Raw genomic sequence first — 17932 nt, 5'->3', positions numbered from 1 at the left:
GGAGGTCCAGCTTTGCGGCAATCATATTCGTCTCCTTGATGGTATGCATGCCCTTTGTCCAGGGTTAGAGTCGTTCTTTACTCCACCCCGGGTTAGAGACTATTTTCTCGACCAATTCTTTTACTCTTGTGATGGTGAGGTCGAGAAAGGCTCCTCCAGCAGTAGCATCAATATGTGCTCTACATGTTGTTGTTAGCCCATTATAGAAGCTTTGTAGGATGAGCCATTCGTCCATTCCATGATGGGGACAATCCAGGATGTACTCCTGCAGACTTTCCCAAGCTTCTGGGATGGATTCCATCCCTGTATGCTAAAAACTTGAAATCTTCCTGTGCAGAGCATTTGTTTTGCCTAGCGGGAAGAACTTTGCGAGGAACGCCTTGGAGCATTTATCCTAGGTGTTGATGTTGCTTTCCTTGTAAAACCATTGTTTCGCCTTCCCCCGCGAGGAGAAGGGAAACAGACGAAGCTTGATGACATCGGCGGCAACACCCCATATGACTACAGTGTCGCAAAGCTCCAAAAAGTACTACAGGTGAGCATTGGCATCCTCGTTTGGCTTGCCACAGAATGGTCTAGCCTGCACCATATTGATGAGGCTGGATTTGAGCTCAAAGTTCACGTCCCCCACATTGATGTTGGGTCCGGTAGCCACGTTGGCGGTGGAGGGGACGGAGAACTCGTGGCGTCTTCTCAGTCATAGCTTCAAGTACGAGTGGTGCCCCGAGAATGGGTTCCTGTGCAGAAAGAATAGCTAGAGCAGGGACGACGTGAGGTCGTGCCTTTCTCACGAGCTCCTCTGGATTTTCTTTCTAGTGTTTGGGTAGGGAGAAACTAGTCATAAACCACCCTTGTCTTCTTTTAGACAAAAAGATAAAAGAAGATGTAAAGTAACATTAGCCTGAACCCTGAAAGAGCAGTGACTGTATCTTAAGTACAAAGCCTAGATTAATACTAGTACAATATCTTTGTTCACATGCCATCTCCGGCAACGGTGCCACATATGCTTGTTGACTTTTTTAGCGTCATCACTAGGGGCATATTAATTCCCCCGGCAACGGCACCAGGAAATGCCACTCTCGTAGTATAACTTAACGATTAAAAAAGAATCCGCAAGCGCACGGATATACCGTTATAGTATTTCGTCCAAACAGTAAGAGTATCGTTATTTATATTTTTCTAAAGGATGACAGGAGCAAATCTATCTGCAGGACTCTGCTGCTCACTCTACTAGTAGCTATCCGTCAGAAAGCTCTTTCAAAGAGTTTAGGACACGTCAATGAATGTAATGGGCGGGACATAATCCATTCGATTATTGAAGCAATTTAAATGTACCGACGCTCAACAGTTGGGAAAACAGAATTCCAGGGTACTAGTCTGCAAGGTTTCTTTGTACTCCGGAAAAGGAAGGGTTACAACATGGATGTCACCTCTCCTTGTATCTGATAGCAACCAATATGGTCAGTGACATCGTCCTCAAGCCAACATAAATCCAAAAGTTGCCATGTATTTCAGCCAGAATTGCGATCAAAGCAGTAGCAGAAATACCATTTCATTTTTTTTTCGACATACATGCTCAACTCAATATACAGTTGCGATTTCAGGTAACCGTGCTCAAGATGTGCCTGGAGTTCATCGAGCTCCAAGCTGCAAACCAAAAACATTTTCTTGGCAGCTCAAGCTAGGCCACGGCAAAAAAATGGCCTCCAGCTAACGGTCACCGCCATTTATTATCAGCGAGGGGTAAGGCACCTTCTTTATATCAACAAATGTGGAATACTCGGAGCTAAGTGGTTGCTTCCACGGCTCCCCGTCCATTTGCATGAATGCATCCCGCCATTGGCCACCCTTGATCTCTATCCGGATTGCTGCTGCCTGAAACGAGAATAGTAGCACCAGATTTATTCTGGTCTCTTCTAAAAGTGGAACTAATAATACTCTTTCTACTTTTCTAGTTTATAGAGATCTTTTGTTCGTGCTATTTGCTCACAAGCCACAAAATAACTCGGTTGTGATCTCCTTTCAGTCCTACTGAACTGAACTGTACTCCCAGCGAAGTACGCCTTGTTATTCACAGTTTTTGTATCAACAGTTTTAGTTTAGTGAAACATGAAACTCTGTCTAAATTGGAAAAACACCCCTCTCAAAATGAGATTCACAAAAAGGCATTGAAGAGTTATGCCAATAGATAATAAATCATCTTCAGTAACGACTCAAAACAACTTGTGCAGGAACTACCTGAGCTATGTGCTTTGCAGATATAAGTTCAACCATCACGAGGGAAGCATGCCACCCTTGCTTCAGTCCAAATATTTCAAGGAGACCGTCATCTGAATGAGCTTCAACAAAGCCTCTCTGTTGGCATAAATGAATGCATCAGAAGACAGTGTTAGTGCAAATTAAATGATAAATGATCACATTAATTTCCTCAACATACTTTCTCCAAATATTCAGGCTTCAAATTCCCCATGGGTTCCTTCCACTTGCATAGTTGTGAAGGTTTAATGCAACAATAGCCCTCACGCTGCATCACAGATTAACAAATGAAACTAATTTCATTTTCTATATGTTGAAAGCATGGTCCCTAGCTATCCCAAAATAGCGAGAGATTGTCAGCTTGCCTCGATGGTACAGGAATGCTCTCCCACTCAGAACTGTCCATCCTCTTGATTGATAAACAGATAATGTTTCTCAATCCCCTGACATATTTTAGAAAGAACAAGGTAAGAGATCACATACAGCCTCTGCTAACTGGGTTTGATAAATCAGTGTTGCTGATGATTCACTTCATATAACCAACGTATTTGCTAAAAGCAACTAGTCTACCGTAGTGAATAATATTTTGGACCGTGGAAAGCCTTAAAAACTAATCAATGTATAGTTTGAATTCAGTAGAAAAGAAACTGAAAACCAATGTTAGTGGACATCTAAACTAAAGGCTCAGCAATCTCTATTCCGTTATTTATCAGCAACTGAAATAGTATCTGATTACTGGAACTCTGTGCAAACTTGTGCAAGGATGCTTTCAGAGAAATTGGTAAAAATTGTATTGCATGCCAAAATATGGGGGAAACTCATTTATCTATCAGAAAACGGGGGAATCCAACTTTCAACTGGGGTCCAATTTTTTTCTCGAATACACAGGAGAGCTATATATCATATCATTAAAAGGGAAATAATATGAGTCCAAATATAAACCTGTAGCTCTGAGACCATCTAAAACATTAACCATTAACTGTCAAAACTTTTTAAAAGTGACCATTCTTGATGTCTGAACTTAGGCCACAGCTGAAGATTAAAAGTGGGCACATTTTTATAGTAAATTTTCGAACAAGTAAAAAAACTGAAAATACTAGAGTTGTTGATTGATCAGTGGAATTACCACACATGTAGGTATCTGTAAAAAGGTAATATACATTTATTAAAAATAGGTATCTTACCTTAGTTCAGGGTCACTAATACACTGTGTAAAGAACCACCCTTGCTTGCAGGTATATCCTGCGTAAATTAACTGTCACAAAATCAGCCAATCAGTAATTTAGTTAGAAATGCTTACTCTAAGAATGTCAAAAATATAAGCCACATGGAAAACATCACATTAGTCACACAAGAGCCTAATTTTGTTTCTATTTCAATGCAACTGGAGCATGCTATTATTTTTCTTTCTTATGCTCTATTGAATTGATGTTATTCTTTTTCTTTCTTATCGGTACCATGGCCAACAACAAACTGAAAAACTATCCTCAAATGGATAAGGCATGCTTCCAATCATGCAGCAAAACCAAGCATTCTTAAATTATCACTGCTTCAATTAGAAAATTTGTACTTCTTAAGCTCCAAGTTTGGGTTCATTGCTAAGTTATAAAGAATAAAAGAGATCAACTGTACTCCTTACCCATTATTGTTGCAGGGTATTTATATGAGAGATGTAAGAGAAATGGCTTGAATGAGAAAAATTATAAACTAGTTGGGCCTATAAACATATTACTAAATATACTACATGAAAAATTCATATCTTTCCTTTGCTTTGCAGATAATCAATGGAATGTTAACTGAAAGAGAATATGGCTGGGAATTGTAGATGCATTCCAAGGGGCAATAGCCGATTACATATATAGGCAAGGAACCCGGATGGTTTATAGAAATAACACCAATCAAGGGATCCTTGCCATGTACACAGGATAGCACCTAACCTAGGGCCGGCTCACATCCAGGGAGGATGGAGACCAGGCGCCATGGGCCCAAAGGGGCCGAACCAAGCACAGCCCAATATGGGCAAACAATATCCTCTAACACGCCCCCGCAGTCTGATCGGCCGCACCGCAAACGTTCAGACTGGACCTGAACTCAGCGAAGATCGATGAAGGGAGGCCCTTGGTGAAGATGTCGGCATACTGTGATGTGGTCGGCACATGAAGAACACGAACATCACCGGTGGCAACCCGCTCGCGAACGAAGTGGAGGTCGATCTCGATGTGCTTGGTGCGTTGATGTTGAATGGGGTTGGAGGACATGTACACAGAGCTGATGTTGTCACAATAGACCAGGACGGCTCGACGGAGAGGAGCGTGAAGTTCCTGGAGAAGCTGGCGCAACCAAGAAGCCTCTGCAACAGCATTGGCAACAGCGCACTGGAGCGAGAAACAGTCTATTGCCTCTTAGAAGACCATGAGACCATATTGTCACCGAGGAACACAGCAAAGCACGAGGTAGACTTGCGCGTGTCAGGACAACCAGCCCAGTCAGCATCAGAGTAGACGACCAGCTCAGTCGACGAAGACGGCCGGAGAAGTAGCCCAAGGTGAAGAGTGCCCCGTATGTAGAGCAAGATCTGCTTGAGCGCTGCAAGGTGAGGCTCTCGGGGATCATGCATGTACAAGCAGACCTGCTGAACAGCATATTGTCGGTGTCCTGACCCGGCGGTCCGGACCCAACCAGTGATGATGCTGCGTGTTCCTCGTCCCAGATGTTGATGCAAGAGGCAACACAGTAACGCACAGGTTTATCCTGTTTCCGGCCGTGGGGCCGTACATCCAGCAAAGGGGTGTGCGAGAGCACTGTACTGTCCTGCACCGGGGGTGCCTGTAGTAGGGGGTACAAGCGAGGCGAGAGAGGGAGAGAAGCTCCCAAGTCTCCGCTAGAGGAGGAGTTGATTGAGGCGAGTGCCAATATCGGGGTTCGGAGGAGTTGATTGAGGCGAGTGCCAATATCGGGGTTCAGAGGAGCGTATGTGCTTTTCTAGTAATGCGAAGCGTTCTGTTCTACCGAATGGGCCGACCCACCTTAAGGGAAAGCCCGCCTCCTTCTTTTATAGACACAAGGAGGGACGGTGTACATGCACAGGGGATCGTGGAAGTCGTCGTCTTCTCCCCGAATCGCGGGGGTGCAGTGGTCGAGCACTGTGGGAAGTACACTGTGGGGTATGTCGCCGGGCGTGGCTGTCGTCCTTGGCATCGTCCTTGGTCTTGCGGAGATCGCGCCGGCGTCATAGCGGCTCCAGCGGGCGGCGTGGCGGCGTTCCGAAGGTCCTGCAGGCCAGGGTCTTGTCCTGGTCAAGGCCGGAGCCGCTTCCGAGGGTCGTGCCCATGCCGTTCGGGGGCTCCGCGGAAGGAAAAGTACAAAAGAGGCATGGGGAGTTGGCAGTATAGTAGCTGGAGCAGTGCCGAGCACGTCTTGCACTGCGTCGCAGGTTACCACAGTATCGCCACAGCGCCAGGGAGCAGTGACCGGAGTTGGCGGACGGGACTCCGGTCACAGCCACTGTGGGGAATGGCAGCCTGACGTCGTCTGACCCGGGCGCTGTGGAGGAGTGGTTGGCATTTAATGCCTTCGTATGGCGGGCGGGTGAGCGGAAGGGCCGTTTATCCTTTCTGCCGAGGGGTGGCCTTGCCCAGCGGCAGAAGAGCACGCCTCAACCACTCGCACTTAATACGGGTGGGTGAGGGAGCTTCCAGCGGAAGGCTTGTGCCCGCGCCCGCGTCCGCGTGACACGTGGCGGTTCCGGACCCCTCCCGAGCAGCTAGCTGAGCCGAGAGCTCACGGGGGTCCGGATAGGCACGTGGAGGTCCCGGATCCATCTGCAGGGGTCCGGGTGGCATGTGGAGGTCCCGGATCCATCTGCGAGGGTCCGGGTCCGTGGCCATATGTGCTGAGCATTTCCACCTCTGGAACTCGTGGTGACACCGGACCCGTCCCCGAGCGGGAAGCAGGTCCGGGACCGTTGGTCCGGTGAGATGGAGTCGGACCCCAGGGGTCCGGCTGCTCAGCTCCTTAGGGCGTAGACGATCCGCTTTCTCGAGGGCAGACTCGCTTCCCTCGAGCGAGGCGGAAACGATCCGCCTTCTCGAGGGCAGGCTCACTACCCTCGAGCGAGGTGGAGGCGCAGGGCGCAGTCGAGGGCTTCGGCGGGGAGCCCTCGAGCGAGGCGGAGATCACCCCGCGGGTTCGAGGGGGGTGCGGACTGAGTACGTGGGCCGCGTGTTGGGCTTCTTTGAGTCCTTTCCTTTCTTCCAGCTTGGAAGGAGGTTGTAGGGCTTCGTGTGCCCGGTTGCCCAGCACGTGTTTGCGTTTTTAGGGCGATTTTAGTCCCCTGATTAGGGTGCCCCTAATCATGGTATCCGACACATATGCAATGTCCGGCCTGGTGAAAGTCAAGTACTGTAATGCTCCAGCAAGACTCCTGAAGTCAGTCGCATCCTGAACAGGAACGCCATCAGCAGAAAGCTTCGGGTTGCAGTCGACCGGAGTAGAAACAGGCTTGCAGTCAGCCATGCCCGCGCTATTGAGGATATCAATCATGTACTGGCGCTGTGAGAGACAGACCATCACAGCAACGCTGAACCTCCATGCCCAAGAAGTGATGAAGCTCACCCAGGTCCTTCATTGCAAACTCTTGCTGAAGGGCTCCAATGGTGCGGCAAAGTAACTCAACAGAAGACGCCGTCAGGACAATATCATCAACATAAAGGAGTAGGTAGACAGTATCTGTCCCACGCCGGTAGATGAACAGTGAAGTATCTGCCTTAGCTTCAACGAATCCCAAACTGAGGAGGTGTGTGGCGAAGCGGATGTACCAGGCACGGGGCGCCTGCTTAAGTCCATACAATGACATGTTCAGGCAGCAGACAAACTCTAGGTGAGCAGGATCCTCAAAACCCGCGAGCTAAGCACAGTACACAGTCTCAAACAGAGTCCCATGGAGAAAAACATTCTTCACGTCGAGCTGATGGATAGGCCAGTGATGGGAGGGAGCCAGCGACAGAATGATGCGAATAGTGGCAGGCTTCACAACTGGACTGAAAGTCTCATCAAAATCAACACCGGGGCGCTGGGAAAAACCACGAAGAACCCATCAGGCCTTGTAATGCTGGAGAGAACCATCAGTCTGAAACTTGTGTTTGAAGATCCATTTACCAGTGAGATGTTGGCCTGTGGCGGGCGCGGGACCAGCTCCCAAGTGGAGTTCTGCTGCAAAGCACGGAGCTCCTCCTCCATAGCAGCCCGCCAATTTGGGTCGGCAAGGGCGCTGCGGTAGGTCTTCGGAACTGGTGACAGTGGGACAACATGAAGAAGCGGCCGTGGTGGCATCCAGAAGCCACTCTTTGCGCGGGTGCGCATGGCGTGGTCCTTGACCACCGGTGCCCTCGGAGCAGCGCCCTTAGGTAAGGGCGGCGAGGAAGAGGCGCTCGGCAGGGGCGCGAAGCCTGGCGGAACGCGGGGGGCACGTCTGGTGTAGACGTGCTGAATGTCCCGCGAGGGGGGCACCCAGGCACCCCTAGCTGCATGGGACGGAGTCGAGTCGCCGGAGGCCGTGCGTGGCTGCGCGCTAGACGTCAGGGCCACGCGTGACGGCGCGCTGAGCGACGATGCCGCGCGTGGCGATCTGGCTGGCGTAGAAGGCTGGGGAGGACTGCGCTCGGCGAGCAACGGGCTCGAGCCAGCGGCAGGGCTGTGCTCGGCGAGCAACGGGCTCGAGCCAACACAGTGGGGAGGTGTACCTGCAACCACAGGGGGTTGTGACGGTCCAACAGGAGCCGGCACAGAGTCAGTGCTATCCAAGAACTCAAAAGCCGCCGGGGAGACAGGCTGGGGGTGCTGCTCAGCGAATGGGAAGGAGGCCTCGTCGAAGATGACATGGCGAGAAATGATGACCTTGTTCGTGGCAAGATCAAGACAGCGATAGCCTTTGTGATGAGCAAAATATCCCAGAAAGACGCACAAGGCTGAGCGAGGAGCTAGCTTGTGAGGAGCGGTGGCAGAGAGGTTGGGATAACACGTACATCCGAAGACACGCAGATGATCGTAGGTCGGCGTATTGCTGAAAAGGACGAAGTGCGGTGTTGCGGAGTCGAGTGTTTTGGTGGGTAGCAGGTTGAGGAGGTGGGTAGCTGTGGAGAGAGCTTCCACCCAGAAGGACAGAGGTGAAGACGCCTGGAATAGAAGGGAGCGAACAACATTATTAGTAGAGCGAATAATGCGTTCAACTTTACCATTCTGGGCGGAGGTGTAGGGGCAGGACATGCGCAAGTGGACGCCGTGGGTCAAGAAGAACGTGCGGGCGCTGGAGTGAGCAGCAGCCGGAAGGAGCAACGGGTAGAGCGGCGCGGAGCTATTGCACCTGACGATCATTTTCCTGGACAGGAGATCCTTCACAGAACAACCAGAAGGGTCAAACTCCACAACCAGAAGGGTCAAACTCCACAGAACAGTTGTTATCGAAAGTGAACTGACGAACAGAAATAAGATTCTTAATAAGTGAAGGTGAAACCAAAACATTATTAAGATGTAAGGATCTGTGTAGGTCAGTGGAGCCGGTTGCTATAACAGGCAAAAGGGAACCATTGCCGACAACAATAGAAGAGGGAGTGAAAGACTGGGGTGGTAGGGAATGAGACAGAGCTGTCACATGAGGTGTCATATGAGATCACATGAGGTGTCATATGAGAGGAGGCACCTGAATCAAAATACCACTCGGTGTTCTGTGGCGGGTTGAGCGTCATGGTGCTGAACGTCGAGGCGAGCGACTACTGGTCCCAGGAAAGGAGACCGGCGAGAGGGTTGTAATAACCCGGTGCTGGAGCAGACCACTGGCTGGAGGGAGCAGTAGGAGTCGGTGGAGCCGAGTGCTGTGCGGTCAGCAGGGCCTGCAAGTAGGCGAGCAGGGCCTGCTGTTGCTGCTGGGCCTGCTGCGGAGGTCGGGCTTGGGGGGGGGGCGGTTGCCTGGCCACATCTGGAGAGACCCTACCCAAGGGTTCCAGTATGTTGGCCAGGGCGCAGGCTGCTGCCCCCCTTAGCGCCACCAGCAAGCTGCTGGGAGGAAGTGGCGACGTCCTTCATGTTCCCGCCACCGCCGCCGCGCTTGCTACGGCGACTCTTGGGGGGCTTCGCCTGAGCGCCCCCGGAGCCAGAGCCGCCGCTGCCCTTACTGGTGCCGCCAGCAGGAGGGGGCGCGGCTGGCTGTGTGGCGATGAGGGCTGTCGGTGTCGTCGCTTGATGCGCGAAGGTGAGCTCCTCCAAGCGCAGGGCTTCCTTGGCCTCAAGGAAGGAGGGGAAGGGCTGACTGCGCCGAAGAAGATAGAGGCCGATGTTGGCGAAGCGCTCGTTGAGGCCGCGGATGAGGTTGAGGACGAGTGTCCGATCCGAGACGACCTCGCCGAGGGCGCCAAGGTCAGAGGCCATCCGCTAGAGCCGTCTGCAGTAATCTGTAATGGACAGATCACCTTGAGAGAAGCCGCAGAACTCGGCGTCGAGGTAGAGGGCGCGCGTCTCGCGGTTGCCGAGGAACTGTGTTTCCACAGCGAGCCAGGCATCGCGCGCGGAGATGGCGCCTGCGGAGATCGTCGCCCAGTCAGGTTGGGCAGCAGCGAGGGGAGCGTCGGAGAGGACGTGGTCGCGCAGCGAGAACTTGCCGACGACGAGGAACTGATCCCTTCAGCGAGCGTAGTTGCTAGAGACGTCGAGGACGATGGGGATCAGGCTCCGAATGTCTGGACTGCCACTGCCTGCGCGTGAAGATTGACGATGGCCGCAGCTTCATGGAGCAGCAGGGCATGGTGGAGATCGCACGCATCAGGAGGGGGGACGTCGTGGGCGTCCCCGTCGGCGTCCTCATCATCGGAGGGGAGGGCGGCGTCGTGCTCGCGCTCGGCGCGCGCTAGGGCGTCGCGCCCGCGAGTAGTGGCGGCGTCGCGCTCCTTGGCCGCCGCGGCGGCTTCGGCCTCGGCCTCGGCGGCGTGGGCTAGGGCAGCCGCGCTCGCCGCCCGGCGCTGCTCCTTGGCCTCGGCAGCGGCGGCAACGGCCTTGGCGGCCTCTGATTCAGCCGCGGCGGCAGCAGAGGGGGTAGGAGATCCGGCCATGGGTGTGGGGTGGCGGTGCGGCACGGCACTACAGGGAGCCGGCGCGCAGGCGCACAGGAGGGGAGGGTGGACGCGGCACGGCGGGACGCCGGCGCGTGGGCGCTGCGCGGCAAGGGCCGGCGCGCTAGGGCAGCGGAAATTGAATCGGGGAGAAAACCCGGACTCGTGATACCAAGAAAGAGAATATGGCTGGGAATTGTAGATGCATTCCAAGAGGCAATAGCCGGTTACATATATAGGCAAGGAACCCGGATGGTTTATATAAACAACACCAATCAAGGGATCCTTGCCATGTACACAGGATAGCACCTAACCTAGGGCCGGCTCACATCCAGGGAGGATGGAGACCAGGCGCCATGGGCCCAAAGGGGCCGAACCAAGCACAGCCCAATATGGGCAAACAATATCATCTAACATTAACATCTTGAAGAAAAAGGTTATTTGGGTCACCTAGAGAAAAACTATACATTACAATGAACAGAGCATATCTTATTCAAATTGATTTCCTCTTTCTTAAAAATGATGACATCATTGTTAGTTAACCAATGAAACTTCTACTGTGTTGACCCCATATTTCCTGTACATGCTAATCCATTCTTGAGTTAACATTACAAGCATGAAATGAAAAGTCTTCCTTCATCTAAAAGGGTTTATAAGTTACATGGAAAACTAGAACGATCAACATTAGGGTGTAAGGTGATGATCTGATGGGTTAACATAAATTGGGGAAAGAGAATCCACAAGTCACTTACCTTATTGGATAAAGGTCCACTTGCAAGAAATGGCTTCTCATCACGTAATTGGTGAAATCCATAAGCCACTTGAGCATCCATTCCTACATTACAAAGGAAGAGTATTGTAAAGACCTGCCCTCAGATTCGTAATGACAACATATGGTAATAGGTAACAATGAACAGAGTCCCAGCATGTATATATTAGGTGATTAAGTCCTAATGTCTTATACATCATTTTCTCTGATGTTGGACATGAATTAATGGGGCAACAGGAAAGAAACTCTCAAAATATTATTCCACGTCTCCAAGGTAGTATTGAGAATGTGTTATGACCACCCTTTATTAGTAAACCAAAACAAGAAAGCACAAAAGAGGGTCTCCTGTGGATATAAAAATATAAACTAGAAAAAATAGAAGTGACCTGTGGATTATTTATTTCCTAGCTGAACTAACAAAGGAAAGTATCTTGAAATCCTTCGACTTCGTACGCCCCGGCATGAGAAGGTTCATAAAGGATCAAACAGAACAATGATTATTTGACCTATAATATAATAATGACTGTACCCATGAATTTTAAGAAAAATGATAATCCAAAGATTAAGGAGACCCTAACAAGAATGTCCTTGAATAATTAAAGGGTGAAAAGGGAAAATACCTATGCTGAAGTAATTATAGAACACACCATCAAAGCAAGACACTGTTTCAGGCAATTCTCCCTTAGCAGTGCCATCCTGCAGGAAAGATAAAGTTCTATCACTATTAGTGACATGGCCGTGACAACCCAAGGAGATAGTCTAGATGCATTACATCATAAAATGTACACTGTCCAAGACGCCTAAGTGAATGAGGGAGGTCCAATTCTTCCTTTTCTTCTTCTCCATCTTCAGGCACGGAAACAACAACATGCCAACTGCAGAACGCCAATATAATATGAGCCATTCGAAGTGATCTGGCATATGGATCTTACCTACTGATGAAGGAACTTGATCATAAAGATGAATTGTGCAGCTATAGTTGGTGCAAGAATAAACAACTCGCCAAGAATAACAGTGAGAACAAACATCAAGGAGCAAGCCAAATAAGAAGCTACACAATTGGTAGGGGGGAGAATTGGCCATCTTTCTATAAAAAAAAATCCCTCTGGAAACATGGGCGTAAAAACTCTTGGGATAGCAATCATGGTCTGTCGATTAATCCCCGAACCATGACCCACCGACCACCAAAGTAATAACACCGCCTAAAGTCAACAGCGTTTCACAGCTCTTGGTCCTGATAGTGTAGGCTTAGAAAACTAAATACGTCAATAACATCTGCATGCATATACTTCCATTGACCTTAATAAATGGTTGACTTGTCGGAGTCTGTACCCTTTGATTGCACTGTGGTATATATTAGAGTTGGTATAGCTGTAAGCCATATCAATTTATATATGCTAGAATTGGAACTCTCTTCATTGCCAAATAAATATAGCTCAGATATTAGATTTTTCACATGGAAATTAAATTGGTATATTTATCATAAAAACTATTCCATGTGACTGTTTAAAAAATCTCAGAACGCACAGGATAGCTGTGTGTCATTTCATTAGAGTTTTTACATTTTAAACAACATATACTAAAAAAGAAAATGGACAAGGAGTGTATTGGAGAATATCATGCAGAGGCATGAAAGATCTATTTGGCAATATCTTTGTGTGGGTGGGTGTGGTGTACTCGGGATTCTACTCCTTTCTTCTTCTTTTATATAATGATACGCATCTCACTTGCGTTCGAGAAAAAAAAAACATCTATTTCAAAACAGAGAGAGTAAATTGTAAGGACATTCCTCCTTACAGTGATATCAAGATCAAACTCAATCAGTGCAAAACAAGATATGTCAATATTAAAAAAAAAAGGTACAGATATATTTTAACATTAAATTGCAAATGAATGCAATGAACAAGTGTCACCTGTCTAAACAAGAAACTGAGCCAAAAATAGCCTTGTAGAGAGATCGTTTAGCAGATGCTTTCCATGAGAAAGAAAATGAAGCACCCTGAAAATAACTGTTATGTGATGAAAACCCTATCATAATTAATTTTATAAGACTGTATAGTGAAAAACGAGATACGTTTACCCAACCAAAACTTCTGGAGAGATCATTTCCTGTTCCAAGTGGTATGACAGCAACTGGAGGAACAGGCCCCCTGTTCTGAACATATAGTTGTCCTAAACATCCCAACACCCAACCTACTGTTCCGTCACCTCCTGCAACCTAGGAAAGATGGACTATAATAAGTATCTAGAAGTTACAACCCCTTTTCCCTGAGGTAGTGATCTATCAGAGTCCATGTTCAAAATGTCTCAAAAGTACAGTTCTCTTTTATATCAAGGAACATTGGCTAACATTAAGAATTGGGATTTCATTTCAGCCTACAAGCCTCAATAGAAAATGAAATGAAATGAAATACACCCAAAAGCACTTTCAAATGCAGATGATTGCTGGCGATCACAACATCATTTGCAATGCAATGCAATGCAAGGACAATAACTAAACAAAACTCATGGCTAGATTTCATGAAACTCTAAATAGGGCGTGGAGGAAACCATGTTTTTTGGGGGGAATGTAAGGAACTTTTTGTAGACTACTCTAGGCCCTAGGGCTTCTTCTGTTATATGAAACATAAAAAACATACTTCTTGTTCACGATTTTTTCTAGATACTCTAGATACTTTATACTATTTATTTATGGTCAAACTAGTTATCAGCAAATTTAACTCATGAAGCTCCCTAAAATGCATTAAACAACTGGGTTATGGAGGAATGCACAATAATATTGTATTCTTTGCAGCTACTACCACCAAAGGTTTGTACATACCATGACTCGCAAATTATCGCGAACGAACCTTGCGCTATGATCCCCAGAGTCAGCAAGTTGTTCCAAACAAGCCAGAGCATACTCCACAAAGTCAGAAGGCTTCACAATAGTAAGATCAAAAACCTGGATTTAAAAAAGCAGTTCCTAGTAAGAATGCATTTTTTAGAGAATAGTACGAATGCATTTAGTGCCAAACCATCTCAAAGTTTCATGAACAGTAGAGAGCAACCCCAGATATTAAAGATATGGCATGACGAGAAATGTTCCCACCCTTCATCTAAGCATAGGTACAAAATGAGTGTTTCCACAACTTCCTGTGACAAAGACAGTAACCAAAAAGTGGCAGTTTTTAAATTTAAGCAGTATCTAGATTGTCATGGTCAGACCTGACAAGTTTCAATAATGTTAGCTACAAAGAATAGTAATATGCAGTGCTATATAAAATAATGCATCAGGATAGTAATGTTACCTACAAATTTATTGAATTGAACCAACTTCAACGCACTTAACATAGCTATGGTAATATTTTGCATTAAACATCAGGAAAATTCATGAATGTGCATAAGTTTCAAGACCTATCAATTTAAATTTCCTTAGCACACAATGTATTGATTATAAAACAGATAATATGTTTCCTATGCTAGCATAAGAAAATGAACTGCTCTACCCAGTTAAATTTTATTTTATCTGTCTCCAGAAAATGTACTGCCTCTATTTACCTAGATCTCCCAGTGCAAAGATTTAATCTCTACCCATGTTGGACAGTTCATCTCTTATTAAGTACCATAGTAGGGTACAAATGGTGGCAATGGATCTGATATGGTAGTCAGAACTAGGGCAAGATAAAACAGTGCTTGGATTAGTTGGTTTGTTATGATAGAGATAAAGTTAGATTCATACAGTTTGGATATTTGCTTAGGGGTCAAGTTAGTCGTCTCTGCAAAAGAGACACCCATGTATCAGTGAGGTCTTGCCACCATACGGAAATAAAGTGCTTGACCTCAACTGATACAAGGGTATCTTTTTATAGAGATGACTACCTTGACCCCTAAGCAAATATCCTAACTGTATGAATCTAACTTGTCTCTATCCTAACAAACCAACTAATCCAAGCATTGTTCACGCGCTACAGTCCCGCGTGAACAGCAAACCTCTATCCTGTGCCTTCAAATCCCGGTCCTACCAGTAGCATTTCCATATAATCCATAGACAAGGTTCACACCTCTTATTACCTTACTTGTAATTATCGATTAAAAAGGCAATATCCTTAGTTTCCGCAAATGAATATAGCATGAGTTCAATGCAGATTAATCACTGTATTTGAAGGTTCAGATATCACTAAGTAAAGGATGAACAATTGTATCCATGGATGTTAACTTGATAACAGCATAACAACAGGTGTAGATTAGTAGAAGCAAGGAATTTTTCCATTAATTATCCTCATTCCCTCCACTTGGGGATCCCTGATACTAAGGAATCTTGACGAACAAAAGTTTTTGACTAACTAATACTCATGAATCAGGTTCCAATATCTGCCCAAACATTGTTATCTGTTACCAATAGTCCTTGCAAGAACAACTGCCATCTTTGAACAAATGGAAGCGTGTTCGATCTCTAACAATAATTTCTCTCCCATATACTTTGGATATTAGTTTGGTGACATGATGACAATCATGGCAAACTCTAAGGTTCTTGACTATCCGAATGGGCATCTTGTCACTAGTACTAATCAAAGCAAAAGCAATTGCCAGCTTTTCACTGTGCCTGCTGAGAGCATCCTCCTTCTCCTCTTCTTCAATGTCAACCAAAACTTCCTTCTTATCTGGAATGTACCCCTCCTCTAACCTAATTCTACTATCAATCTCGTGCCACTTTGTTAAAATATCTTTTATGCATGGATGAGACAGATCTCCAACAATGAATTGGTGAATAATTCCTTTAATCTCCACAGTGCTACAACCAGGTGTCTTGTCAATTCCCTTTTCACGCATTAGGTTCCTAATTTCCCTCGCAGAATTGTGCCTACCTGAAGCAGCATAAATGTTAGCTAGAAGTACATAGGCACCACTTTTGTCAGGTTCCAACAAAATCCAATGCTTGCCAACATACTCAGCCAACTCCACATTCTTGTGAAATCTACAACCAGCCATGAGAACTCCCCAAATCAGGGCATCTGGTTTCATGGGCATTTTCTGAATCATTTCTTTTGCCCCGTCGAGCAAGCCATTTCGTGCCAGAAGATCCACCATGCATCCGTAGTGCTCAATCTTTGGTTTAATGCCATACTTCATCACCATGGAATCAAAAAGCTCCCGACCCTTGTTAACCAACCCTGCATGTGTGCATGCACTCAATGCACCAATGAAGGCAATATCATCTGGCCTCACACCTGAGCTCTCCATCTGGGAGAAGAGTGATAATGCCTCTGATCCTCGACCATGGACTGCCAGGCCTTTTATCATACTAGTCCAAGCCAGTAAATTCTTGTCCTTCATTGTCTCAAATACGTCCCTTGCAAGCTGCACCTCGCCACATTTGGAATACATATCAACCAAAGCAGTGCCCAAAAACACAGTGATCCTAGTGCCGTTAGCCTTCAGGTAACCATGCACCCACTTACCCTGCTCTAGTGCCCCGTGCTGCGCACATGCTGCTAGCACCCCAACAAGCACCGTGTCATCCGGGCAAACACCTTCAGCTTGCATCCGCGCAAACATCTCCAGAGCCTCCATCCCATCCCCAGCCTGCACATACCCATTAACCATAGCGCTCCAAGACACAGCATTCCTGGCAGGCATTTCGTCGAACAGCTTCCGGGCGTCCGCCACCCGCCCCGCCCTCGCGAAGGCCGTGATGAGGGTGTTGAACGAGGCGGGGTCCACGGCAGCAGCTGTCCGCAGGAGCAGGAACCCATCGTCGAGCCGGCCGAGGACGCCGGCGTGGACGCGGATGAGCGCGTTGCTCACGTGGCGGAACCGCTCCAGGCCGAGCTTGACGGCGTGGGCGTGCACTGCGACCGCCAGCGCCGCCGCGCCCGGTGCCGCCGGGGACAGCGCGATCGACTTGAGGAGGGAGGGGAGGGTGTGCGGGGTGGGGAGGAGGCCCGCGCGGAGGAGGTGCGCGTAGAGCGGGTGCGCGAGGTGCGGGCGCGCGGAGCGGGAGAGCGCCCGGATGAGCGCGTCGTGGAGCTCCGCGCTCCGCCGGAGACGGCCCGACGTGACCAGCGCGGCCTGGATCCGCGCGATCGCCCGCGCCTCGCCGCAGCGGGACAACAGCTCCACGTATCCCGCGACGCCGGCCATCTCATGACGTCACAGGCAACGGCACGCGACACGAACGGCCTTACAAATATGGAGAGAGAGAGAGAGAGAGAGAGAGAGAGAGAAGGGCAAGTGGGCGGTTATTTGACCTGGTCTTCGCCGATGAGCTCCTGGAGGCGGGTCTTGAGGACGGGGCCGAGGCGGCCGCCGCTGCGCGGGTTGACGAAGGCGACGAGCGGCGACTCGGGCGCGCTGTCGTGCGCGGCGGCGTCGAACCACGGGTTGCACGAGCCGTCGCCGTCGCGGTCCTCGAGCGCGAACGACCCCGCGGCCGGGTCCCTGGCGCGCATCGCGGCGTGCACGGCGGCCCGGAGCCGCCGCGGGAACGCGGCGCGCGCCCGCAGGTCCTCCTTCTCGAGCGCGGACGCGGCGGCGCGGCCGAACCCGCAGCCGCGGAACGAGAGCGACTCGATGAGCGCCCCCACCAGCGGCGGCGCCGGCGGGGGCGGGGACCGCGGCGCCTCCCGCTCCGAGGGCGTCGGCGAGGGCGCCGACGACGAGAACGACGACATGGAGACCGCGAAGTCGGAGCACGACCGCGATCGCGATCGCGACAGCGACCGCGACCGCGGGCTGGCGGGGATCGGGGAATGCGCCGTCGGAGACGGAGGGGGGGGAGGCGAGCGCGCGGCGCGGCGGTTGGAGCGGAGCGGAGGGAGGAGGAACG

The 17932-nt window shown here is 49.1% G+C and overlaps 1 protein-coding gene, 1 non-coding gene and 1 pseudogene across 2 annotated transcripts; 1 reads left to right on the top strand and 2 right to left on the bottom strand.

Annotated features, from left to right (window-relative positions):
• The first annotated feature begins 233 nt into the window (after positions 1-233).
• Positions 234-340, top strand: LOC120680362. The gene has a single exon (XR_005677630.1). It is a non-coding gene; the product is annotated as a small nucleolar RNA R71 (small nucleolar RNA).
• Positions 341-1487: 1147 nt separating this feature from the next.
• LOC120679170 lies at positions 1488-17932 on the bottom strand (annotated as a pseudogene).
• On the bottom strand, positions 14066-17278 carry LOC120679169 (pentatricopeptide repeat-containing protein At5g66520-like). The gene has a single exon (XM_039960675.1). The coding sequence runs from the start codon at positions 17245-17247 to the stop codon at positions 15499-15501; it is 1749 nt and encodes a 582-aa protein (XP_039816609.1). The 5' UTR covers positions 17248-17278; the 3' UTR covers positions 14066-15498.

Source organism: Panicum virgatum, chromosome 6N, assembly GCF_016808335.1.
Source record: "Panicum virgatum strain AP13 chromosome 6N, P.virgatum_v5, whole genome shotgun sequence".
Taxonomy (NCBI): domain Eukaryota; kingdom Viridiplantae; phylum Streptophyta; class Magnoliopsida; order Poales; family Poaceae; genus Panicum; species Panicum virgatum.
Note: the sequence above shows the minus strand (reverse complement) of the source record. Positions and strands in the feature narration are given on the sequence as shown.